Here is a 27,098-nt window from a genome sequence, read left to right on the forward strand (position 1 = left end):
GAGAGTTGTCCCCTTCTACTTCCTGTGGTTTGTGCATGCCTCCCTCTCATTGAGCTAAAGCCTGCCTGCTCCCTGCTGTCCTTTTTGTGCATCCAGGGGTGTCTAGAAATCTTCCTGAGCCACTTGAAAGAGGACTTGGCAAGTGTTAAGCATCTGCTAGCCAGAGTTAGGTATGAAGGATGTTCGTTCCTAGGCTCCGGCCAACTCCTTGGCACTACGGATGTGGACCAGTAGATAAGATGGGCTGGCAGCCAGTCTAGTCCAACAGACTCTGAATTTATGGTGTGAACTGTCTCAAGAAGAGGATGAGATGAAAGGCTCAGTTTTTCTTTGGTAAAGTCACCTGTGGCAAAGGGACTGGGGCTGAGCCTCATGCTTTGACTACCAGAAGGGGCAGGTAACGTGTCACCTGGAGCACAAGCGCAGACACTGTCCACACAGCTGCTCTGGGAGGCCAGGCAGGAAGGGACACTCCATGGTCTTCAGCAAAGGGAACATGGGGGAGAGGTTGGGTTAGTGCCAAGCTCTTGCTTTTCTCCCTGGTGTCCATGGGAAGCTTCCACGCCATATCCTGACCAGGCCTGTCACACCGAGCATTATAAGTTAGAGACACGTGCTGTGAAGAAGTACGAAGCCCACAGAGGTTGGGCCCTGACACGTGGAAGAGATCACATATCCCTCATATTAGCTGAAAGCAGCCATGAGCAACATGGGGAGGGATTGTATGAGCTACTTTCTTTTGTGGGGGGTTTGGCTTCTGTCTGCCTGGTGCTTGGACAAAAGCTTGGAACAGAGATGCTTCCTCAAAAGGGATTTTGAGAGTTAGGAAAACCCTGGAAGTCAGAAAATTCCCCTCAACCCCCATGGGGTGAAGAAATACAGTCTGGCTGCATCTGAACATTACATCCCTCCTTTCCACAGTACATGTGACTAGATAACTGGTCATTTCCTGTGCCAAAGCCTGTCAGACGGGCAGCAGAAAATCTTACTGTAGAGAAACTCCTACCAGTCTGATCACAGGGCATTTTTACATATGCAAGTGCCACAGCACCAGGCGCTTTGAGAAGTGCCCAGTGCTGCATTGCTTGCAATTGTATAAGTGCAAAATGTGAGTCTGTGCACAGAAAATGGCAGTCTGCTTTTGAACTAAAACACAGAAGGTGTTTTAGTTCAAGAGCACACTGCTGCCATTTTTTCCGTGCTGACGTGCGTTTCACCACTTCTACAACTGCAAATGATGCAGTGCCGTGCGCATCAGCTTGTGTGCAGAACAGATTAACCGAGTCTGCCCCAATGTGCCGGATCTCCAGCATGTCCAGGCACGAAAATGTACGTGTATAAATGCCCCAAGTCATCCCTGTGGGCAGATTCAGCACAAAGCCTAAGGTCTGCTTCCGTGAACCAGGACTTACTGGGTGCTGCTCACAAGCAGAGCTCCCAGTCCCTGGCAGGGCTCTGGTGTGGGCACTGCATACTTCTAGCAAGACGTTTCTGGCCTTGAAGGACTGCTGGTAGGAGGGGAAGCTGATGTGGGAGCTGAAGTGACTTGACCATTGTCACACCCCCCTTCCTCAAGTCAGTGGCAGAGATGGGCCAAGGGTCCCAGTACCTTACCCAGTGGGGCACACTGCCAAATGGCACTCTGGACTTGTGCCAATGGCGTGAAGGTTAATGACCCAAAGAAAGCATGTGCTCCATTCTACCTTCAGCTTCCATTGACATCAGTGAGGATTCTTGACTCAGCACCCAGCATGATCAAGCCCAGGCCTTGGGATAGGTATTTGGTGTACGTGGAGCGGAAGCCCCTGTTCCATGGCCCATATCTTCAAAGTGTCTTGCCCTCCAATTATGGAAGGTGGGAGAGGGGATTAGAGACCTAAGGAACTGCTCTTGGGCTCCTACAGCCAGAGTGGTCACAATGTAAGCAGACTTGTGAACTGGGACTGCTGCAAACAGCAGCGTTGGGAGCAAGTGGGGCAGGGGCAGCAGTGGGTGGGTCAGGGCTGGGACTAGCAGAAACAGGACACATTTGGGGACTAGGGGGTACAGGAGGGGATCAGTGAGGTAGGGATGCTGTGAGGAAAGGAGGAGGAAGGTGTAGGACACCCTATGGGAAAAGCAATTGAGGAGGTCTGGAGGGACTGAGTGCAGGGATCTGGATGGACATAGAGGAGCCATTGAAAGGCAGGCTCCTCAAGGTTTCCAGGTAGATAAAACCTCCCCTCTCCAACCAAATCTCAGGTAGAAGCCTTCTCCCCGCCCTGTGTCCTTACACCCTCCAGAGGGGAGCCTTGCCTTTGGCTTCTGGCCAGCCTCACAGACCAGCTTGCGCATGTGGTGTTGGTAATTCCTAAACAGGGTAGAGAGCTAGAACGAATGGTGGAGAAATGTGGGTAACATGGACTCAAGGGAGCTGTGCAGCATGGGTCGGCCCAATCTGTGGAAATCTGGAAACAAGTCTTTAAGGGATCCAGCCACCTCCCTGTTGCCTGCATTACCTGTATTAGAGGTTAGACAAACATCTGTCCAGGATAGTCTAGGTATACTTGCTCCTGCCATGGTGCAGGGGTTGGAAAAGGTGCCCTGAAACCTTTGCCAGTCCTATATTACTTGATACTGTACTCGATTTGAGCCAGTCTTGATACTGTACGCACACAATGAGGTAATCCTCTCCTAAAGCACTTGCACACTCCAAGTACACAAGACAAGCCAGAGGAGAGAAAGTTAAGACAAGAGAAGAGGTATAACTCTGGTCCCAAGGGCTGGGATAGTGTGGGGGCTAAGGTGCATGGTTGACAGCTCAGTGGTTGCAAGTTTAAGGCTATAGCAGAAGCACTCGTAGCACGGCCCTGCCAGAGTTCAACAAATCTGTGAATTCTGCTAAATGCGTTGTCATGAGGACACAAGTAAGCAAGTGTAAAATCCTGATGGTTGGAGAGAATCCACTGGAGGGCAATAAAATGGTTAGGGGGTTGGTGCATGCGACCCAGGGCTTATTTAGTCTGCAGAAGAGAAGACTGAGGGGGGGATTTAATAGCAGCCTTCAACTTGCCTGGCTCCTGAAAGGATGAAGGCTGGTTCTAAAGAGGATGGAGCCAAACTGTTTTCAGTGGTGGCAGATGACAGAAAAAGGATCAACAGTCTTAAGTTGCAGCAAGGAAAGTAAATTAGATATTAGGAAAAACTCTCACTAGGAGGGTAGTAAAAACACTGGAACAGGCTACCCAGACAGGTTGTGCAATCTCCATCCTTGGAGGCTTTTAAGGCCCAGCTAAACAAAGTCATTCTTGGCTGGGGAGAGATAATTGGGGCTGGTTTTGCTTTGAGCAGGGGGTTGGACTGGATGACCTCCCGAGGTCCCTTCCGGCCCTCATTTTCTACTATCCCATGAACCTGCCCACGGTCACACAGCAAGCATCCCAGTTCAGCCACACCCAAGCGCAGGTCATCCAACTCGCCACCTACCATTTGCTAGGCTGTGCCGCTTTTGAGCGCCTCCTGACTTACGCTGCCCAAACTACCGGCACATAATAACATCCATTTGTGACACCAAAGATCCGTTTACTGTAACGGCAACTCGAGTGACATGACTCAGTACGAGGAACTAAGTTGTTGCAACACAATCTGTGCATCCAGGTTTGCAAGCTCCATGCCAAGCCCACAGAACTCGTGTGGTAGGCAATAGGCGTCTGCCAAGCTCCTAGCACTCGCGGCCAGACAAGTTGTAAGAACACACAAGACAGGATCACCGTCTTCCACGTGACTTGTGCTAACTGCAATGGATGCTCCTTGAGGCTTTGCAAAGGCATTAGGGATTAGCTTCCCCATTTCTTCAGAAGGCACATATACGAACACAACTTACTTGATGCCTAGTTGCAGCGTAGGGAAGAAAGGGATCTGTGGGTACCCAACTCTGTGTTGTAACCAGCTCAGCCAGCAGGCAACAATGCATTTGGGTCTGTAGTTGGACGTGCTACATCTTGACTAGATCGTAGGCCGGAGGGCAGAGATGGGAACACGAAGGCAGCAACATCTTGGATAACTTTGAGGAACTGGGGCTCAAAATAGCCCTTCAAAATGTCAGCCAGCTTGGAGCTGGAGGTGTGAGCCAGCCAGTGCCCTGGATCACAGGTGGATTAAGCTCCGGTCATTAGCGATCCCTGTATTGCTGTTACTGAATACTATGTTTTCCACAGGAATGAAGCCTGGGGCCAGGTTGGCTAGCACTGCTGCAGTCACCTGCCAGCATGGCCTTGATCTCTCGATCACACCTGTCTGATGCGTGTCTAGGGCAGCAGAAGGCACTGTCAATCTTGTATAGGCGGAAAGCCGCCCACTGCACCTGTCCTTGCCCATTTCAAGCTCCAGGTCAGTCTGTTTGCTCTCTCCCCTCCCAAATGAAGGAGAACATGAGGGCCAGAGCCATTCTCACCAGCAGGAAGCACAGATTTAACTCGTGTTTGCAGTTTACTGCTGGATTGGCAGCCCTAGACAATAAAGCCCTTTACCCACATTCTGCGGCGGGCACCATGGGCTAAGCTTTGAGTATTTGGCTCCAGTTGCGGGGGCAGTTCTGGACAGTCCAGTAGGATGCATCCCTTCAGCCTGCTCTCCCACATGCACTGGTCACTAGATCACTCCTCGTTCCCCTTGCCCAATGCAGCAGTTTCCTGGTAGATAATACCCGACCATTAGTAACTGAGCAGTGACCACCAAACTCATCCTGCACCAGGCACAGAGCCCACAGGCACTAAGCTACTGACCCAGTCTGGGTTTGACCCAGGGTCTTGGAAGCGACACATGGCAAACTTCAGGGAGACGGCAGCAGAGGCTGATTATTCCACACCAGAGCTTTCCAAGGACAGGGCACGGTTTGCCCAGAACGAAAGTGAGAGGAGAGGTTGGGCTGTAATTTTACATGGATCACTTGCATCACTTGCTATTTTGGAGCTGTAATGACACATTGAAAATGGGGCCTCGCTCCCAAAAGTGACAGTGAAACACAGGAGACGCCACCTCACTCAACCCACCTCCTCCCCGAGCGTGTCAGGATCACTGTCGTTGACTCGAGCGGTTATTGCTTTCTGCAGGGAGCCAGCCTGGTGGAGCAGAGAGGCCGAATTTTCCACTTTCCAGTGCCTCAGCAACAGATCTGTATACATCTCGTTCTGCTACGCTGCGGCAAAGCACTGATCGCAGTTGGATGGCGCACACACCGACAACCTGCTTCTGCTCGCCGTGCCTCTGACAGGAGGTGTGAGAAGCAGAAGCCAACCTGACTCTCAAGCTGAGTCTGCAAAGGACAGACACCCACCTTTTTACTAGAGTACTGGCTTGCAGGGAATCCAGCAAACGCTGTACCCCAGGTTGCTGTTCTCATAGCATCACCTTCCAGGGCTGACCTGGGAGTGAAAGGTTTGGGTGAGTCACAATGAGTCAGCAACGACAGTGAAATTGCAACACGAGGCGTTGCTTCTTCGCGGAAATGTGGCCTTGTTTGCATCCTGCCTCTGCCTTCTCTTACACAGAGGGCTTGGCAGGCAGCACTTGGATAGCACCAGCATGGGGACCCTTCTGTACAGCCCCTCTCCTCTCTTTGAAAGTCCCCATAGCCATTTCTGCGGTTTCTCTAAGGCTGTGCCCTCTTGCAAGAGGCTCTGTTCTCAGAGGCTGCTGGTTCCCTCAAAGAAACCTCCTTCCTCTCTCCAATTTTACTGGAGCAATTGAGATACTGAGCCCAGGTAGCCACTAGAAGCAGCATCTCCTGGCTCCATTCCCCACCTTTCCAAAAAGCAGCCTAAGGTATCACCCTGCCCTGGCTTCTGCCTGACTTCGGGCTAACGTAACAGCTATGTAAGCTAACTGTGTGCACCTTTCTGTTAGGGCAAGAAAAAGGAGGAGGGTGTGTGTGTGTGTGTGTGTGTGTGTGTGTGTGTGTGTGTGTGTGTGTGTGTGTGTTAAACACTGCAGCTTGGCAATCAAACAATGGCTTCCTCAGTGAGCGCACAAGTACTGTGAGCATTTTCTAGGGAGGAGCTTATATGCGGCATCCACGGAGATGCATAGAAAATGGCAAACGAGACAATTGCTGCACCAGGGGCCTTATAATCCACCGTCATCTGCATGTGACAAGTCATACTGCACGGGTGCAGCTGGCTGCTCTCGTGCAAGGCGATGGTCCCCACATGACAGTTCTGTCCAGACTGGCACCATCACCCAATGCTATAATCTGTTTCTACCTGCAGAGATGCTCCCGCTGTCCCCACAACCCTTCTGTTTTGCCAGCTTAGACTGCGAGCTCTTCTGGGCAGCAAGTCACTTAGTCCGTGCTACCCCTTGGCACAATGGAGCCCTGATCTTGTTTAGGGCCCATAACTATTTACCCCATAAGGGCACAACAGAGGCAGGCTTGTGCCCCACTGGCATTCACTAGGTCACCAGGCAGCAGCACAGGAGAGAGGAGAGACCGCTGCCTGGATGGTTGCTTGAAGAAGAAGGGTTGAAGGAGGGTATAGAAGGACGTTGACTGCTTAAGGCATGGAGAGGCTGCACCCAGGCTCAGGTGTACAGAGGGGGTTGTGAGGAAGACTTTGAAAGGAATCTACATTGCAAAGTGTGGCAGGAAGTGGGTGAAACCAGGTCCAGCAACGCCACTGATGGTGCCAGGCAAGGGATGGTGGGGGGCACGGAGGGCTCTGTATGGCATGACAATGCTGGCTTCACTGTCAGAGGTCTAATGGTGAGGGGTGGCAGCCCCCGTCCTCCTCTGGCAACGGATGTGTGCCCAGAGTTCTCCGAAATGGAGAGCAGCCTGAATGGGCCATTTCAGAGGGCTGCTGGACTCTTCCCCAGCCCACTACATTAGTGAAAACCTCTCCGTGCTCACAACTCAAGGCCTGTAGGCATTTGAACTTTGCCTCCACCCTCAATAAGCCTCCCCTGTAGTGACCCACCAGGTTGTTATGATTTGGCCCCACATCGGGTCCAGTGCTCTCTTTCCTTGGTCTCTCTGGCATTACTGCAGGGCACAGTTCTCATCCCAGTGCCCTTCCACATCAGCATCTAGCTGCCAGAGTCCTCCAGGTCACAAGCTGACTTCTATAACCACCCTAGTTACTTAAGCACACCATTTCCCAGAGCATTGACCCCCTGGCTTATAGTTCACTCTTCAGAGATGGGCAACAGTGGAAGCAGACACAGTCACATGGGCTTTGGAAAGGGTCTAAGACCAGACACTCTTTATAATAGCTGGGGGTCCTGCTGTTTAGCCATGCTTTATTGCTCATGTTGTCCTCTATCAAGACCCTATTTTCAGCTGTTTAAAACTTGGCCAAATTTTAACCACACAAGCTGAAGGTTCCTAAGCTTGGTGTTGGTCTCAACCAGGTTGGACAGAAGATGTTTCCCCCATGCTGTCTCCTTTGAGATGCTCAGGATAGAAGGGACAAGCTTCAGTGGAAAATGGGTAGGCCCTCTCCCATTCAACCACTAGAAGCATGCTCTCTTCCCCAACCAGAAGGTCAGAGTCTCATCATTCATTTGCTGTCAACAAATGTAAAACCGAACCTTGCAGAATTTCTCATCCTCATTCAACTGGCGGAGAAGTTATGGGGTGGGGCTAAAGATTGTCACCCTGCTGTAGTTGTCAATGCGATGCCGCATGATGGGATCCTTCCCTCCCCACCCCATTTTCTTAAAATACTGAGAAGTCCTGTGCGTGTGCACACACACACACTAATAAAAGATCATTTTTAAAGTTGCAAAGCCAAGCCCACAAAAGTTAAGAAACCTAGAATCAAGGTTGCTTGTGCAATGTACCTTCAGCCCTGTGTTGCATGGGTCACCACAGTCTCTAGAAAGTAAGACCACACAGGAAGTGTTCTGTGGCACTTGCACACTGCCCCAACATATACCACACAGCCACTTTTAGCATAGATACTGCTCAGCACTGGAGAGGAAGCAGTGTTTTGGGCCTATCTCCAATGTTCACTTGGGTGAGCAATCAGCCCAGTTTCTCATGTGCTGGTTCACCCCATTCAACTAGGCACCTCACTAGGGTTGCTGGGTGTCCAGCTCCTCTGAGAATCTTTCTGAGGAAGACTCAAAAAGAAAAAAGGAAGTGGAACAAAAAAGGCCCATTTCACCAGCCACAATGTAAATCAGGTAGGGGACAGCCTTTTAAGGGACGTAGCAGAAGCCTCATCACTTTTCAGGTTCTCAAGACCTGACAAAACTCCAGGAAGCGATTTCAGGTAGACAGGCCTGCTCTGAAGGTGGAGATCCACCCACAATAAGGCTTTCACCACCTGTATTTGCTGGGCTTAACCAAGCACACCTTTGGAAGAGCTCCCCCCCTATGAAGAGTTATACAACACAAGCAACTGCTTTAAATACCAACCAAAACAAAAAAAAACAAGGAACTGGGCAGCCTCAGAAGGGGATTCAGAGGGACATGGAGTCAGAAGGAAACTGAGAGTAACAACCCCATTGTTCATCCAGCTACAGTTCTCAAAACAGTAAGCTGTACAGCAGAGAGGACATATCTCCTTGGAAAGAGTCACTAAGGACAGGGCACAACCTTGGAAAGAAAAGAGACAGCATAAAAAGCAAGAAAGACCTACCAGCCGGAAGAGAGAGCCTCCCAACCTGGAGCAGCAGCCAGAAGCCAAAGGAGAACCCCAGCTACTTTGCAGATTTAAAGGGACAGGTACCCAGAGCATGCTGGGAAAGGCCCCTATAAAATGGCAAGCAGGGCTCACAAGCTCAGACCACTTAGGGCAGGGGTGAGTCAAATGTGGTCTGCCAGGCCATTCTATTTGGGCCATGGGGCCCCTAAAAAATTTGGAAAATTAATATTGATCTGCCTGTTGTGTGGCCCTCAATAAACTCAATAAGTGGCCCTCTGCCTGAATTAATTGCTCACCCCTGAACTAGGGAGTTTCTGGGGCTGGTTTTCCTAGGTACTGAAAGTCTCCGTGTCTTCTCAGAGCTACATTTTTAAAAGGTGTTCAGTTTCTGCTTGGGCATTTAACCAAGAGCTGGGCTTGCCAAAGGGCCCTGCGCCTAGATTATGCAGAGGGCTGCACCGTAGTCAGGAGGTGGGATTACGTTATGCTCAGGCTACACTTAATTCAGCTAGTTTGGGAGATATGGCAGCACGAATGTCAATGAAGGCTGGGAAAGCTGGTTGGGGTTCCTTGCTATTTGCTTGCGCTGGTAGCCCATACTGAAGTTGGTATTGCTGGTAGCTTGACTCCTGGGTACCTGAGCTGGGTAGATTAAAATTGTCAAGGTGCTCAGATACATGCTGATATCTCTCACCTCTTGACTGCAGGATAGGCCTAGCACTCTATGAGCTCCCTGGGTCTGGAGATGATCCAGGCATCCAAAGTTAATCAGTCCAGCTGCCTCTGCCATTGTGGGGGTCCTAGTGGTGCAATGTGTGTACATATGAATCACCAGGCCACCTCACCCACACCATGTAATGTCACCCACAATCCAGTAGCAGGTGAGTGGCTTGTGACTTTTGCTCCCATCCCTCCTCAAACCTACTCTGCTTCTCCTGCAGATTGGCACGTGTCACTGCTTAAAGGGCTCCAGACCTTCTTTGACCCTCACTTGCCAGTGTAGACATCTCGATGTATATTTGTGGGTAGGGTTCCAGAGAACGGTGGTCCCCAAGCTTCACTGGCCTGTGGGCAACAGCACCAAGGAAGCTTCCTATAGCACTCTGCCCTCTCCACCTGAAGTAATGGGTCCATAAACAGCAGCATTTCCTTTGACTGTGAACCATATTGAAGGGTCCTGGAGGTCAAATGTTGCCCCCAAGATATTAGTTGGGACCTCCATCATAAGACTCCAGCATTGAACGTTCTTCTAAAAATACAGCTGCTTACTGGAAAATTTGTTCTCTGGGGCAAGGGGCTGATGGGTTCATTCTCTGAGAATTAGGGATTGTGAGGCAAGATGTGGCTAACAGTAAATTACCTTTTCCTTTTCTGGAAGTCTACCACCCTGCCATTGCACTCCTACCTGGGTATGGTGCAGTTGTGATGTTGGGTGGCTCTACCAGGAGCCGAGTTTGTGGTTCCAGTGGGTGTAAGCCTCTCCTTCCTGGTGCTGAGGCTACCAGCTGCCAGTCAGCAAGAATGAGGGCCAAGACGGTAGGGCACGGGACTGGGGTGTCTATTCCTGGCTCTGCCATAACATTTTGCCAAGGGATCCCAGGCAAGTCTTTCACTATTGTGAGCCCTTATGGAGTGGGGTGGTGACAGTCACTTTCCTTGGGAAGTGTATGGAGGTTCCTGGAAGGAAGGTGTCCAAAGACACTCAGTACCAGTGTTGGGTGGGAGTGTGTCTCCATAGAGCCCAACACGTAGTGCGTGAGACCACTTCCACCAAGAGCGTGGGGCCCCTTCCTGCTGCTTCAAGAGGAATGAGACTGGACCACAGACATGCAGTTCTTTAAGGACCTTCTGGAAGGTGGCAGGGTTGTTCCAACCAGAAAACGTACCTCCACCAGAGATCAGAAACCAGCAGCCACCCTCTTCTAGTGCTTTTAGATCTCTCAGCAATGGGCTGGCTCTGAACTTGTATTTCCAGAGCGTGCAGCACTCACTTGGCCCAGTGCATGCCGGACATCAGGGTTGCATTTCCCTTTGACTTCCTGTCACTTTGGCTTGCTCATACCAGGCGTCACCCAACCCCTTTGCTTATGCCTATCCCCTGCCCTGCTTCTGTGGAGAGACCAGAGGAGGACTGAGATCACTTACAGGTTTGCTAGGGAACATGGGCCTCTCTGCATTTTTCTCTAGGCAAGATGCATCTTCCTTATTCACGTCTAAAAGCTCATGTCTTGACCCCTTTTTCTTCCCATTTTGGGAAAAGCAGCAGAAGGTTCAACTCCTGTTTTATGGCCCTTGAAAAATGAGAGTGTGTGTGTGTGTTTGTATTGAGGCTTACTTTGCCCCTGGCAAAGACCAGGCCTCTATCGTGCATGGTGTTGCACACATAGAGAACAAAGGAATAGCCCCCCACCACCTCAACAAGCTTTCAGTGTAAGTGTAAGACAAAAGGTACCTGGTGCAGATGGACAGACAGATGGAGGAGCACAAGGAAATAGAAAAACAATCCTGGTGACTTACTCAAATATTTACTAGTGAATTAATCTTATTCATATACTACCTTGCACTTGCAGGCAGTGGGAAGAGAGACCGAACCCAGCAAGTGGCTGCATTCTTTAGGCTGCAACTAGATCCTTCATCAAAGTCAATGAGTCTTCCCAACCCTGCATGGATCCTGTCAACAGGATGCAAACAAGACCAGGTTGTTAGTAAGAAACAGTTGGGGCAGGGATGGGTTTGTCCAGGGCCAGATACAATGGGCTGGATTTCAATACAGCTATTTAGTTGTGAATGGGTAAAGTGCGCAGCAGACAAGAAAGGAACCTGTGTGTGTGAATGAGAGAGAAAGATAAAGGAAGTGGGGTGTAGGGGAGGGATGGACAGTGCAAGCATAGGAATGAGGCCATGGAAGATAGAAAGGACAGGAGACAGGGACAGGGAAAGGCCAGAGAAGGGAGGTGCTTGCTTAGGCTGTGACAGTGTCTGTGCAGTGCCAAGCTCAACAGAACTAGGACCTATGGAAGTGGCCGCCATACTGAGAGGGGGCAGAGCAAGTAGGATGAAAGGCTGGATGAGGCACGAGGTTCAGATCCCACATGCTCTTCCTACCCAGCAGAGGCAGGGAGTTAACAAGAGCCAGGGTCGCACACGCAGCTGTGCGCTCTGCCGACACTAGCCCTCAGCTTTGGAGCAGCCAAAGCTTTTTGGAGCTTGACCCAGCCTCATTCCCTATTAGGTTAACTCAAGCTGCAGGCACTTTCAGGGTGGCTGTTATAGGAGACTCTGCCCTGCAGAAATGCTGGGGACCTGTGACTCCTTCTCTAACGGGTGCATCGGGCTTTGACCTCGGGACCCCTTGGCCCAAATGTCCCTTTCGGTGGTGCTGCCCCAGAGCTGCGTGAGCTGGGCCATGGGGTGCTAAGCTAGAGCTGGTATCACTATGACGTTGCTGTGTGTGTGTCTCGAGGATTGGGGTGGAGGGGTATGTGAGTGGGAGGAAGAGGGCAGGGACTTTCAGGGGCCCCGGGCAGGGACAGGAACACAGGTTTGATGATGGGGGAGCAGGGGAAAGAACACCCTGCCTTGAACCAGGTTTCCGAGAACACGACTCAGCGGAAGCTGCTGTTCCTCGCTGCGGTTTTGCTTTCCGGCCGCGGTGCTTCCCCCCACCCACCCTTCTTGGTGCCAACAGCCCCTCCCAAGGCCAGGAAACAAAACCTAACTCTCTTGGCTCCCTCCAACCTGACTGAGCCACCAGGTTCTCATCATTCATTTGGGGAGGCTCAGTCCCCAGGGCAGCGTCATGGAAAACCCTGAATGCCTGCTCAGTTCATCCTCCGCTTCACAGGCCTGGACTACCAGACCCTCGTGGCATCACCCCCTCCCCTTTGATCTCCACCCTGCAGCCCTGACGGGCTGGCTGGGGCGCCCCGATGGAGGTTTTCAAGGGAGATCAGAAGGTTGGTAGCCCCCAGATGGGGTGAAGGTGCTGGGCCAAGAGCAAATCTGTGCTCAGAGCACTTGGGAGCTGACAATGCATAGAGGGGAGAGCGTGTGCAAGGGCGTTTGTGGGAGCCTGGGCGGATCTCCGGTGCTTCAAAGTGCACAAAACAGCAGCCCCTCAGGAACGAGAGCAAAAGTGCAACCACGAGGGAGTGACCCAGCTATATACCAAGGCGGGAGGATGACATGAGTAAGCTGGTTTCTGTATGCCTGGGTAATTCGGAGTGCAGCCCTGGCCTCCTGTTGCGGGGGTGTGGGCGTGAAGCCAGGTGTCACTTGATGTGAGAGAACAAGTTCTCAGGAGTGCGCGTGCGGGGGAGGCTGTGAGGACGCGTGTGTTTGTTGAAGTCCCAACATCACTGTCTGTATGTGTGTGTGTGTGCATGTGTGAGTGGAGGAAAGCTGCACCAGCTGAACACATGGTGCAAATTACCACCAAGCCTGTTCCCCAGCTGCCAGCAGCTGCCCAAACGCACTCCCTGCCTGCACCAGCCAGCTCAGCTCACTCAACTCCACCTGCTCCCAGTCAACTGAAGCTACAGCACTCGCAGCTCCTCTGATACCAAATGCAGCAGGACCAGGCTGTATTGTGCCTTGGGTTGAGCATATTTAAAAACACTGCTTTTCCATGCCACTGATGCAATGTTCCTGAGCTATGGCTCCTTGCAGCTCATTTCTCCTCGGCCCCCCATGGCCCCCACAGGGCACTGGGCAGAGGTGTGGTGCCAGGGTGCCAGAACCTGCCCCACGGTCCACATGCGAGGGAATGTGAGCGACAGCGTGCAAGCGCGCGTGTGTGTGTTTATGTTGTAACGCAGCAGCACGGCCTCTGGGCCCAGCGCCAGCTCGGGGCCGGGTGTGCATCAGCCTCACTCCTGCCAGCGGCCGTTGCTCACCGACTGTTTCTGTTCTCTGGTAATCTTGGATTTCAGAGAAAGAGGAAGTGGAGAGGACTCGTGACTTCTGCTGCAGGGGGCGGATGGGGGAAAGTGAAGGCTGGTGCTCTGCCTTTCGCAGAAAGATGCGGGGCCCCTAGAGATGGTGAAGACTTTCCTCCCCAGCTGTAGCGCACAGCCCTGGAGATTCCCGGGTGGGGACCTCCACTCTGCCCCCGCACACGGCACGGCCCGCTTCTCGTGGGGACGCTTCTGGGGAGCTCCTAGAACAAGCCCCCTCCCTCCTTGCACCAGCCTCTTATCCCTCCACCCGCTGGTGCCAAATCTGGAGGCTGTGCCAGTTTGGCTGGGCATCCCGCAGGACAGATTTCACTGCAGCAGCAAGTGCCCTGGCTTCAGGAGGTGTCTGGGCAATGCTGAAGCCCCCGTTGCAAAGGATCCCACTGCTACTGAGCATGGGGCCATCATGGGGTTTCATCACCCCAGCATGGTGGGGTGATGAAACCCGATGGGCACAGGGCACTTTTGAAAATCCGGCTGCTTCTGGGGGCCTCAGTGGGGAAAAGACCCAGACAACTGCTAAGGGTCTGGAGAAAGCTTTCAGGGACTGTGTAGCACCTGGTTAGCAGTGAGCCCTTCCTGCCTCTTGCGGGAACGGTGTCCTTGCTTGGGCACTACAGAATCACCCTTGCCAGGGCGGACATTGACCTGGCCACCCGAGGCCTTCTCTAAACAGCTGTGATGCATCGAGATAAACCGATTGCCGCGGCACCCCTCACAATTTCTGATTCTCACTTGCGCTCCACCAAAAACCCCCAAACCCTCCCCTCAGGCCTAGCAAGTGATCCAGCATTTCCAAAAGGGCAACCTCATCCCCAGGGATCCTGGTTTTCTCCGATTTAAAAAACTCCCCAACTTTTAGTTAAAAAACAGGAACCCCAAATCACATTTTGCCATGATTCAAATGAAACACCACTCTTTATATATGTATATATTTGTGGTGGTTCATTTAAATCATGGAAACGTGGATTTGGGGTTACTTTTTTTTTAACCGAAAATTGGGTTGTTGGGGTTTTTTTTTTAAATCAGAGAAAACCGGGATCCCTGCTCATCACAGGAGAAGTGCTTAGGAAATGAGGTTTTGGCCATGAAAAATTTCAACAAAACAGAACCCCCCCCATGTTCTTTCCCAAAATGCCCATTCATTCCCCACAGCTGCGGCATATTTTTATCCGATTCATTTTGATAAAGCCATTTTTTTTGAGGGAAAACTTTTATCTAAAAGATTGACCAGCAGTAGCCAGTAGGTCCTGCCCAGTGTAAGAGGTAAAGCCGCCCCCTCCTTTGGCTTCTCAAGAAAACAGACTGGTGTCCGGTCCACCCCAGGGAGTACGGCTGACATGGCCTTTAGGAAGCCGGGGCTGGATCTGAGCTGCCCTGTTGCAGCTGCTCTGCAGCCAGAGGATTTCATTTCTTCCCTGTGGTCACTTTCTCCCTGGAGTGCCATTCACTTCAGCTCATGCAACAGTGGGTTTCCCCAAGAGCTCTGTACTTGCTGTGTCTGGCTTGTCTGGGCCTTGGATGAGTAACCCAACTGGTATCCGCTCTGAGCTGCCTGCTGGATGGAGAAGGACCAGCTGCTTCTCAGAGTAATGTACTGTTCTCCCAGGAGAGCCAGAGATGTGTCACCAGGCCATGGAGGCTGAAGCCTTCCATGCTCTCCACCAACAAACACAATGCCTTTCGTGTGTACTCATGCCTCCTTCACCACTGCATACACACCCAGCACTTGCTCAAGCATGTAAACACATCTCCAGCCTGCTCACACCTTACCCTGTGCTCACTCCCACATAGCAAGCTTACCAACCTAGGCATATTTGCAACGCTCAATAAATGCACCAACCCACATAACGATACACACTCTACTGCATGGACAGACAAACACACGGTCCAGTGTAAATGATGCTGTTTTTATATACTGAAATAAATTACACCAGGGTCAGTCGGGGACAGGCAAATGGAGATCCCTGGGTAGCTCGCTCAGCGGGCAGCTATTACTGTGTCTCACCACTAGACGTGGGGGAGCAGGTAGAAGCCTGTTTGCCTTTAGCTCAGGGGTGGGCAAAATGTGGCCCGGGGCCAGATGCAGCCCGCCAGGCCATTCTGTCCAGCCCGTGGGGCCCCTAAAATATTTAGAAAATTAATATTTATCAGCCCTGAGCTGCCTGTCATGCAGCCCTTGATGGCTTCTCAAAACTCAGTAAGCGGCCCTCTGCCCAAAATAATTGCCCGCCCCTGCTTTAGCTGCTTTGGGATGAGCACAGACAGATGTGCAACTTGCACAAGGAAATTTTTACTCCTGATTCTTTCAGGGGTAATTTTGCCACTGGACTGGACAGTTACCTCCGTTTAGTGCTTTATGTTGTACAGCCACTACTTTTTATGCCTCTAAACTTTTTCTCTCTCAAAACATTACACGAGCCATGATCGCTCCGTACCCATGCTAGTATACCACCGAGCATGTATCACCCCCGCATACACACGAGCCCTTCCCAGCATTCCCCATTTTAACAAACTGTCCCTTCCCAACACAGTCAGCCAGCAGTGTTCGTAAAGGCGGCTGCATGGAGCTCCTCTAATCACCTTTCCTCCAGAAGAGTCAGCGCTTTGGCTCTGGGAACAGACACTGTCTCATTTGGTTTTGCAGAGGCAGTGGGAGGGGAGCATTTCCTCATACCATGTCCTGACGGCACTGCACCCAGCTTTGGGATCTTTCAGCTGTGTTCAGGGCTGGGCAGGATTAACCATGAGCAGGGAACAGCGGGGAGGGGGAGACACTGAGCTGCTGTGATTGTTGTTGCAACCATTCCCTTGAATTCCTCCTCCTGCAGGCAATCGCACAGAGGATCCAACTACAGAACAAAGGGTAGCAGATGATGTATATCGTGGCAACGCCTAGAACCAACCAGTCAGTAGTCAGCCTTGCTAGTGCTGTACAACCCAGTCTACACAGTAATTGTAACAGAGATGTAGCCCAGTTCCATCTAAGCTAAACTGGGGTTTGTCTATACCAGGGGTGGGCAATTATTTTGGGTGGAGGGCCGCTTACTGAGTTTTGGCAAGCCATCGAGGGCCGCATGATAGGCAGCCAGGGGCAGATAATATTAATTTTCTAATTTTTTAGGGGTCCTGTAGGCCAGATGGAATGGCCTGGCACGCTGCATCCAGCCCATGGGCTGCATTTTGCCCACCCCTGGTCTATACCATCTGCAGTCACAGCAGTATAAGTCCTACCCACAGTCCCCACTCCAGGGGACACGCATTAAAATGAACAGATACAATAGGTTGGGAAAAGGATCCTCAGATGTCAGAGAAGCCTGGAGCCCCATTTAAGACTTTATTGTTCCTCTTCACAGAGAAGCGGTAGCCGTTACTGGGGCGGAAGGCAGCTGCAGGAACGTGGCAGCTGACGGCAGGAAGTGCCAGGCATGGGTGCACTGGAGTTGCATGGGGAGTTGTGGATAGCGGCATGCAACCACGCCAATGAGGGGTTGGCCAGCGGGTTGAGCCTCAAGCCAGGGGAGGTGGGTCCACACAAGCCGAGTTCACTCCGTGCCTCATCTGAAGGTACAGTGGGAGAGGGGAAGCACTTCAGTGCTGCCTCTCTCTCTTGCTCTGTTCTTTTGCTGTATCCTCCATGGCAGAGGTTGACGAAGCCATGTGCTCCTCCATTGTGTTGCTGAAAGCAGCTGTGATTTCCCCATCAATCCTTCACCATTAGTAACTCCATGTTCCTATCTTGAGGTGTTGCAATCGCCCTTAGCACACTCCAGAGCCCTGTTGAAATGAAGCGGGGAGGAGCCAGCTGGCAAAGGGACCTTGGAAAGGCAAATTAGGGCAAGAGGGAGGATATGCAAAGCAATATCAACAGCCAGGGAAACTAGAAACACAATCTCCAGAGAACGGAGCAGGGGTCACGTTTCTTTTTCTGGAGACAGGAAACCATGTTGCAACAGCTGCTGACTCCTCCACCGTTATTTATGTCATGGGGCCTACCGGCAGCCAGGATGTTCAGTCAGAAGGAGGGAAGAGATAAACCCCATCTTCTATTCCAAAAGTAGCAGAGTTTCTGCTTTTGGCTAGTGGGTGTGGAGGGAAGCAGCTGAGGGTATTTTGCAAGGGGTGGAGAGGAGAGAAAAGGTTAATGGATCAACACCACAGCAGCCACTGGGATAAATGGCTTCAACATGCAGGACCATTCATTGCTGTTTCTTCACCTTCTCAGGCTGGTGCGGGTTGATAGCTTCTGTCGGATATGACCCATGTCCGTTGGATTCACTTCCCACAGCCTATTCCGAGCCTCAGGCCCAGGGAGGCCAGAAAAAGAAAAGAACTCAGCTGAAATTCAGACCTTTTGCCTGAATTTGGGCTGAAATTATGAAAAGCCAGCTTTGCTGAAAATCCAAAGCTCCCCATAGCCAACGGTGTGTTCATTAATCACAGGTGCTCTGGGTAGCCATAGCAAGGGCAGCCCATGAAATTCTCCATCTGCACCAGAGCATCCTGCTGGAAGTTGTAGGGAGGAGCTAAGCAGATGGTTTCCATCCGTCCTTCACACGGAGGAGCTTTAGCAGCTGAAGATGCAGGTTGCTCACGCAGCGGATGAATCATGAACCGTGACCCACGTGGGTATTTATCCAAGCTCAGAACACACTTGAGAGCTGGGATGCACCTGGACCCAGGTTTGGCTGTGGATGGTTTCCCTGGGTTTCAGGTCTGCTTGGGTGTTTGGGTCCCAGCCTCCTTTTGGGCTGGGAATTGGTCCTCATAGCTCAGTGGCTCGGACCAGGCACTCCATGGGCTCCTAGGAGCAGCAGTGCAGGTGAAGGAGGAAATGGCTGGGTAGCATTTCAGCAGGGAGCTCTCAAATGAGGGCGGCTGGGCCATTCCTGCTGGCTCATTTGCCAGCAGAACTTGCTTTAAAAACATCAGAGGAAAACATGCATTTTTGCATGTGATTTCTGGAGCACAAGGCGTCTCTGATGCCAGTGGTTTGCAAATTCACTTCTAACAGCAGCTTTGGGAACGGGAAAACAGTCCCAAGTCTCTGTAGCCTTCTAGCTGTTAACAGCACATCCAACCCCTATAGGAACAATCTGCTCTGAAGTGTTTTTCTCGCCTGACTGGATTATAGCAAGGCTGTTTGACTGGCCCTTCCAGTACCCGGGGCACTCATCACCCTGTGCCTGGGAAAGTACTGCTCTCATGCAGGCTGCAGTGTAACACTCGAATGGGCTCAATATTTCCCAGCCCTTGAGTTTGGCCTCAGCTCTGGGACTTAAGGCTTTCGCGACTGGTTCTCCAGGCTCCTCACCTTGAATCTCAGTGCTGGCCCCTGAGGCATGTCTTGGGCAAGCTGAGCGTGTTCTGCCTGGGGTTTCAAGGGGTCCTCCGGAGGATAACGTAAGAGCAGGTCACTACAAAGGGGCAAGTGGGGCTCAAGCTGGTGTAGTTGCTCAGAGCTTGATGAAACATTCTGGGGCACCTGCTCCTCCCTCTCTCAAATCTTTGGAGGGACACAGGCTGGGATTTTGCAAGAGTTAACAGACTTAAGAATCCATGACTGTTATTTTGGGTCCCGTCAGGAAAACCCAACCCATCCCTCCTTGGTTTTAGGGAGTTCTGGAGCTCCAGGACCAGCAGTGTCCGCACTTTCCCTTTCCTAGGTCAGTCAGTGGCCCACAAACGTTTATTTTTCATCTGGAAAATACAATTAGCTCCAAGCCTTTTACCCAGTAAGTAGGTTACCCCCAGTAACAAGGGGACCTCTGAGATCTATTGCCACAGGGCTCACACCCATCACCCCGGCACATGACAAGCAGCAGACTTGATTCACCACAGCATCACCACTGTTCATTTCTATGGCATTACCATGATGTCAAATGGAGCTTGGCACATGAATAAGGTTGAGTCTGTGTAAATAAATCCCCAATGCAGGTGTACGTCAGAAAGGCAAGCAAATATCCCTTCTGCTCAAGAATGTTTCCCTGAAGTTCTGATTGGACCTGACAAATGCCGTCTTGCCTTCGAAAGCTTGTCTAACCCTATCCCAATTACACAGCTGGTCCAATAAAAGCTACCACCCTAGGAAATCCCTGCTTCTGGATATGTGTGGCTTTAAATCAAACCCCATGGAAGTAATATTGTATTCACTCTCAACACAAACTGAGCTTCGAGGTTTTTCCTTCTATATGATTCTTTCTGAAGCAAATGGGTTTTGCATGGGAAATGCCATCTACCAAATGAGGGTGAGAACAAGGGTGAACTAGCTGGCAACCTCTGCCGTAGGATCTCCAGCATTTGTGCCGTCTCCCTCTGGTTTCCTTGCAGACAGAATGTGTAGGACGCCAGGATTGCAGAACCTGCAGCCTGATAAGCAGGGCAAGGCGTTGGGTCTGACTGGAGAGGTGTGAGAGAGAAATGCTGACTTTGCATCTCTGAGGTCCAATTGCACCTGGCTAGTGAGAAGAAATGCAAGCCCTCACTTTTTGGTGGTGCATGATGCAGTTAAATAGAGATTGTGGCCTATTTCCCAATTCTGTCAAAGCCAATAGCAAAACACTGGATGGGATCAATGTATTTGAAGGTTGGCTACAGTTATTTGGGTAAGTGACTGATTGGCTGTCTCTGTTTGCAAGTTCCAGTGATTGACAGCCAATCTAAAAGCAATCCTTCTCCACTTGGGCTAAGAAGCTTTATCATTAGAAACAGGCAAAAAGGAGGCGCATTGGGCAGGTACTCTGGGGTTTTCTGCAGCTTATAAAGTAGGTACGCTGATTAAAAGGAAATGTGTGAGAGCCTGTAAACAATGATGCCAGACAGAGGGTAACTTTGGGATAAATCTATGGCAGCAGCACATCACAGCAGAAATGCTCACGTTTCTCCCCCATCTATGGACAATAACATGTTAGCAAGTTATTCTGGACAAATCAATAGGGATAAATTTACCACGGCTGCACTGCAGGGACTAGTCAGGCCCCATAAAAAGCCCTTGGGGTGAATAAATCTGCAGGCTCTGACATATTTCAGATGACTAACCAGTCACGATTGCTTTGACAAGCCAGAGGAAGGTGGGTCAGGTAAACAATGCTTTAGGCTCTACTCTCCTTCCTCCTGCGAATCATCCAAGGGATGTGAGAAGACAGGGCTTTCATGTAGTCTGTGGGACCTGGGGTCTGTCCTCCTCCATGTACATTGAAGGTATACATAGCAGGTGTGCTTGCACCAGAGCTAACGTGTCCAATAAAAGTGAGGTCACACTACAAGGCTCCAGCCTGGGCTGTACAGGCCCCACTTACCACCATGGGTCCTCACACCAACAGCTGGCCAGTCCTGCAGTGTCTTCACAGCTATTGCTACCTGAGCTGGGAGATAAAGCTAGCCTAGCAATGTATACTCAAGTCATAAACATCTGCTTGCAGCACAGGGATACCCCTAGCCAGAAGCAGTAGTCTGGAGCAGCAGGTTTTGTAGGATAAGCACCAGGGAGTGGGCGAGTGACAGAACAAGTGCCTCAGGCTGGCACGCTAGATAGAGGTCCCAAGAGCAAGTGCCAGCCATGTCCTGGGTGGGTGTCATGGGTTGGCAGGTTATTGCCACAGCCGGTGCCAAGCACTGGCTCATCTTACACAGCAGACATGAAATGATCTGGAATTTCTGCTGCAAATCACAGATGAGAACAGCCAGGCGTAATGACAAAATGCCGCTGGGAACTCAAGAGTATGGTGTAGCTTTAGGGCATCTATTGAGCCAACTGGATGTAATTACTAACCCAGTCAAGAGCATTTACTCAGTGCTTGTGCCCTGTAGCCTGCGTAGCGCTGGAGACTCCACTTTCTAAATGCAATCAGCCAGGATCTGCTGTTCTTCACACCAGTGCAACTCTATAGGCTCCACTGGATTTGCAGAAAAGCACAGACTTTGAACTGAGATGCACTGGAAAGTTGTTGCTGCCTGCTTGGGCCCTTCCTTGAGCATGAATGGCTGGGCTCCTCCTGCACTCTGGATGTTCTGCCCAGAGAGGACTTAGGGCAAATATTTTTTTTTCTGAAGACTCTGGGACCCTAGACATGGCCCTCCTCTAGATAAAGCAAGGACCAAAGCCTGTGACCCACTGACTAGAGCACATCATATTGATGAAGGCTCTCCTATCAGCTCTAGTCAAGAAGCCACCTCAAGTCTAGACTACGCTGCAATGTTCGCCTGGCAAATCTGCTAGTGAGTCCACACTCAAGCTCCTCTGTGGGGGCAGGAGCCTGCATTCTGCTGGTAGCATGACACTGCCTCTGCCAAGTGAAAAGGTTTCTGCTACCATCCCACATCTGGCAGAAGATGCATGGTGACAAACCCACACCTTCTGCTGGCTGCCATGGTCCCTTCAGCAGGGGCTCCTTCCTGGTGTGCATATAGCTCTCCTTCAGCACAGCTGCTGACGGGAGGGGCTGCCACAAGTATGTGGATGTGCATAAGCTCTAGCAGCAATTGCAACTAGAGCCAGGGAGAGATGTAGACAAGGCCTGTTTAGGATCAAACACTCTGTGGAAGGGCTGGAGAATGGAAGATGCATGGAAGAGCAGCAGCATTATGCACAGTACATACAGTAGTCTCTCCCTTGGAGCCTTTCTGCTCTGCAAACCTCAATAAGACTGGTAGAGAGATGATCCCACAAGTGTCAGCACCTGTGCGCCAGAGTACTCAAGGGGTATCCACAAGGTGGCAGAACTGGACACTTACCCAGCAGCCAGAGGGCTACCCCCAAGGGGGATGAAGCAAAGCAGGCTGCATCCTCCCCTGCTCTTTAGTATGAAGGAGCAGCCAGTGAAGACCATATATCCCAGCCTGAATGGTCCACAGTGCCAAGGCAGTGCCACTCAGCCTCTTGTTCCACTCAGGATGAGAACAACCCGAGGCCTTGTAGCAGGACCCTGCCCTTGCTCTGGCACCTGTCGTTCAGTCATGCCACTAACTTTGCCATCATTTGGCTGAGGCATCCCTACGAGGGGAGGCTGAGGCTCGCATGCTGGTATCTAACCAGTTCACCCAGGGAAGCTGATATTCGCCCCCATCTCCTGGGACAAAGCTACCAAGGGAGAAAGCCTTGCAAGGCCCTGGGAAGGGCTGTTTCCATGCAAGCCAGGGCCTGCCCAGACCCCCAGAAAGTGTGTTGCTGTGTAGAAGGGCCTGCACAAAAAGCTCCCTGTTCCTACAGCAGTGACACATGCACACAGCCCCCCCCTCTGTTCTGCTCCCGCTTTATTGCCTGGTTTCCGCCAGTGAGAGCCGCTTGTCTGCCACCACCATCACTGAAACGGAGCTGCCTGCTCGTCCGTCTGCTGGCCCATGGGCACAGTGAGCTGAAACTCCAGGGTCTCTTTCTCCTGCATGGGAAAGTCATCTCTTTCCTCCTGGGGTTGTGTTGGACTTGGTGGATGGATCAGGCTTGTCTGGGACAGTCGACCCTGGGATGACACTGGCCTGTCCTTCAGGGACCTCGCTGCCCCCAAGGGAAAATGACAAAGATGAATGAATGGATTGTCCTCATCTGATGCTCTGGCCTTCTATACAACCTCCCCTGTAGTTGCCACTGCCTCCTGTCTCACTTCCTTATTATTTCCTCCCTACCCCACCACCCTTCTGTCCATTCTTCCATCCACCCTTCAGCTCTCACTCTTCATACCTCAGTACTCTTCTACCGGCCTCCTCCTTTTGCCTCCGCTGTCCCTCACCCACTCCATCTTCTCATAATGCCTGCTCCCTGTTCATTTATTGACACCCACCCAAGCCACAAAACTGAGCACAGGGCTCTGGCAATGAGCAGAATTTGTCCCTCTGCCCAGTAGTGAACTTTGCCCAGTCCATTATTTCCAACTGCCTCTAGTAGTATATTCATCTTCAAGCCATCTATCCATCAGTCCTCCTTGCCTGCTTTCCTTCTATATTTAACTCTGCCTAGCTAAACACTGACTCTTCCTCTAGCAGGCTTATGCACTTCTAAGTGCAGTTAATCTCCCTGCTAATGGCAGGCAGTGAATTAGGTCTCTCAGTTCTGTTGAGAGCTTCTGTGATTTCCCACTGTTTTCCTCAGGTGGCCCGGCTTCTCCTAACTGACTGCATTGGAAACCAGATGGCCATTGATCCCTACCATCGAGCAGTGGCTTCATGGACAGATGGATGGGTTGATGAAAGGACAGCAAAAGGCCTCCAAACCACCCGTCTATCACAATTGGCAGGGAGAGGATCTTTTGCAAAGAACTGAAGTCAGTGGGCTAGCTTAGTGCATGCCGCTGTACTGGTCATCATCTCCCCAGCATCCTTAAGAGGCTTGGAATCAAGACCTGGTCTTTTCTCCTTCTCCCTTCAGGTGCTGCCCTTTGCTGCAGTGTGGAGTGGCAGCAGGGAAGACCCAGCAGCTGGAAAGGGGAGCACACTATTTTCTTCATGTTCTGTTTCCCTATCTCCTTGTGTGGGCTGCAAGGCTAGGGTTGGAGCCAGACGGCGGAGTGTGACCCCAGGTCACAATGGACTGAAGCAGCCCAATGGGCCCTTCTGCACAGGGACTGCCCCATTGAGGAGATGGGCCCTGATGCTGTCCCCAGGGCACAGTGGAGTCCTGTCTGCAGCTGGTTTAACATGCAGGTCCCCCATTGGAGGTGGGAGAGCTGAAGGACCTGTGTGCGGCTTGATGATATAGTCACCTGCATGGCAGGGGCTAGGAGGAGGGAAACCACATGGAGCCTTCTCATCTTGATGCAGGCCAAGGGCAAATGTGTCCCGGTGATTTCCTCCTTGCCCCTTCCCGCTGAGACCCCAGTCCCCATACACAGTTTGGCTTCAGAATGCAAGACAACATCCCACTGGGGCTTCGAACATTAGCCATGACAAAAGGCATGAGGGCTTTTTCTGCAGTTCATGTCCCCTCTGCTGGCTACTTCTACTGTGGATAAAAACTAGGTCCTGGGTCCTATGCTAATGAACCCAGTGAGGGGGGATTTCCCCTGAAAACCCCAAAGCAGACTCCTATGCTTGTCCCTTGTATGGATAGGTAGGGAGGCCCCTCTTGGAACACTCCCTGACTATTTAAGTCCCTTAACTTTACCAGGCTCTGAGTGGGGAGATGTCTGCTGGGAAACTTATGAAGACAGGGGATGTTTCTATGGCCCACAGCCTCAGGAAGGTGTTCTCACTGGTGGGCACCACTTGCAGCTCGATGCCGTGGGCATACCTGTGTTACTGAGGGAAGACAGCTTGGCACTCTGAGGGCGTCCTGGGAAGCTGTCCACATCCATGACTGCCGACTGCTTCTGGAAGGAGGATTGGGAGAGCTTGGATTTGGTTTTCAAAGGACCTGGTGGGAAACACATGAAGACTCTAACTGTTCTTCAAGACGCACAAGATTGGACTCATTTGAGCAGAGGTTTCCACCCACACTGGACAGCCAGGAAGATCTGACATGGGTGTTAACCTTAGGGCTATATTCACCCCAGACTGAAACACCATCCCATGAACCTGGAGAAACACCATGCAAGACAATGAGCCTGGAGACCAAAAGGACTTCCCATGGAGGGATGTGTCTGTGAATCTCCAATGCATCCAGCCAGATGAAGGAAACCTCCCACAAAGACCAGGGGCACAGGAGCAATGTGAAATAGCAGAACACAATGCACGTAACCACATGCAGAACAGAAGAGCTCCCAAAATGAGGGAAGAAATACATCGCCATGTGATTACCTTAGTAATGCTCAGCACTAGGGAGCAGGAAGCTCAGTGAGGAGCTTAATCTGTGCCTCAGAAATGCTTTGCCCTCTCACAGCATGCCTCAGCCAAGGATCTTAAACCACTCTACATGCATTAATAAATCCAGTCTCATAATCCCCCTACCCCCACTTCCAGTTATGCCCAGTTTGCAGACGAGGAACTGCAACCCAGACCGTGTGATATGCCCCCCATCACATGAGCGCCTGTGGCAGAGACAGAAACAGGACTTGGGTTTCCATCCTGTTTTTGTCAGGGCGATTGCATGGGGTAAGGTTTCTCCTCAGATCTTGCCAGACTCTGAGGGGGCTTTTTCTCTCCTGACCCTCCACAGGGCTCCCTGCAAGATGGGAATGGCTCTCCCTTCTGGAGACCTGCGTGCAAATCTGAACATGCCCGCATTGTTCTGCACCTCCACCACCGCTGTCAGCCTCAGGCACTTTCTTATGTAACCAACAGTCTTCCAGAGAGCAGATGAGCTCCTGGCATTGAGAGGATAGGGCAGGTTCAATCAGGCTCCTACCATGACCTGGCAATTGTTTTGAAAGGGGGGTGACACACAGAGGTGCCCTCGGCACTTGCTTACCTCACACGGCTTGATGCAGTGCTTAACTGATTCGGCTACTTGCTTCAGTCTGATGCAGTGGCTATGCCATGGCTTTACAGACCCTTGCAGCCACCCCACAATGCCCTCATTGCATCTCCGCAGCTCTATGTGCTCTTGCTTATGCTGAAAAATTGGCCCATTTGCCTAATTTGGGAGTGGTCCTTTAACTGGCCTGCAGGAGACAGTAGGGCCCATACTTATAGGGGATTGGGTATGAGTGGAAGCGGAGGGCAACATCTAAAGGATAGGCTAGAGGAACAAAAAGAGTTAATGCATCACAGTAGGAAGTCCCAGGGCACTGGGGGCCCTGTGTCACTGCCTCCCCTTGCACCCAGAACTGGAGTAGGACAAGTATAGCCTTGTGCTCTGTGCACAGGACATGGGCTAGAGCTGCCAGACACCCATCTCTGGCTGGACATGGGATGTGAACTCCCCAACAGTTCAGCCTTCTCCCAGTCCAGCACCGCAGCAGTCCCAGAGATTACACACCATTCCCCGAACTGCCATTCAAACAGTATTGCAGGGCTGGGGAGACAGCTGCAGGTTCCTTCCGTGGAAACAAGAGGAAGGGTAGCTCAGTGGGTACCAGGCTGACTTTGGGTTTGGGAGGCTCAGTATCCTCCTTTGCCACTGTTTTCCTGTGTAACTGGGCAAGTCCCTTATCTTGTTACCCAGTTTCCATCTGTACAATGGGGATAACAGCACTGTCCTATCTGACAGTGTTGTAAGGCTGGAGCCATTTGCACCAGGTGGTCAGATAGTGTGGTGATGGGGAGGTCACATAAGGACACCCAGGAGGCATACACCCAGTGGAAGGGAGGGGCTATCACCAAAGAGGAGTATACCTCCACCGCTTGGGTCTGTAGGGGGGCTGTTAGGAAAGCTAAGGCAGTTATGGAACTAGGGCTAGGATCAAGGATAAGAAAAAGTCCTTTTTTAAAAACATAGGGAGTATAAAGAAGGCTATGAAGGTAATGTGGGGCCCCTGCAGGATCTGCTTGGCAATCTGGTGGTTGCACCAGAGGAGAAAGCAGACCTCTTTAACAATTTCTTTGCCTCCACTTTCTTGTGCAGGGACCGGGACTCCCCTACTGAGATTCAGGACGGGCTCAGGAGAAACTTCGCCAGGCCTAGGGTTAGGGAAGACTGAGTTAGGGA

General features: G+C 51.4%; 1 protein-coding gene across 5 annotated transcripts in view; it reads right to left on the minus strand.

The window, feature by feature from the left end:
* Positions 1-11,135: 11,135 nt before the first annotated feature.
* The window catches only part of QRICH2 (glutamine rich 2), a 60,670-nt gene continuing 44,707 nt past the window's right edge, over positions 11,136-27,098 (minus strand). For 2 of the 5 annotated variants that reach the window (XM_059732155.1, XM_019494350.2), the window contains exons 15-16: positions 24,804-24,926; positions 15,477-23,075 (exon numbers count right to left, since the gene is read on the minus strand). In XM_059732155.1, the coding sequence (XP_059588138.1) occupies positions 22,882-23,075; positions 24,804-24,926 (317 nt within the window). In that variant the 3' untranslated portion in view covers positions 15,477-22,881. Of the gene's footprint in view, positions 11,299-15,476; positions 23,076-24,803; positions 24,927-27,098 lie in introns of those variants that run through there. The other 3 variants (XM_059732154.1, XM_059732152.1, XM_059732153.1) reach the window with 3 other exon arrangements.

Source organism: Alligator mississippiensis, chromosome 8, assembly GCF_030867095.1.
Source record: "Alligator mississippiensis isolate rAllMis1 chromosome 8, rAllMis1, whole genome shotgun sequence".
NCBI classification, from domain to species: domain Eukaryota; kingdom Metazoa; phylum Chordata; order Crocodylia; family Alligatoridae; genus Alligator; species Alligator mississippiensis.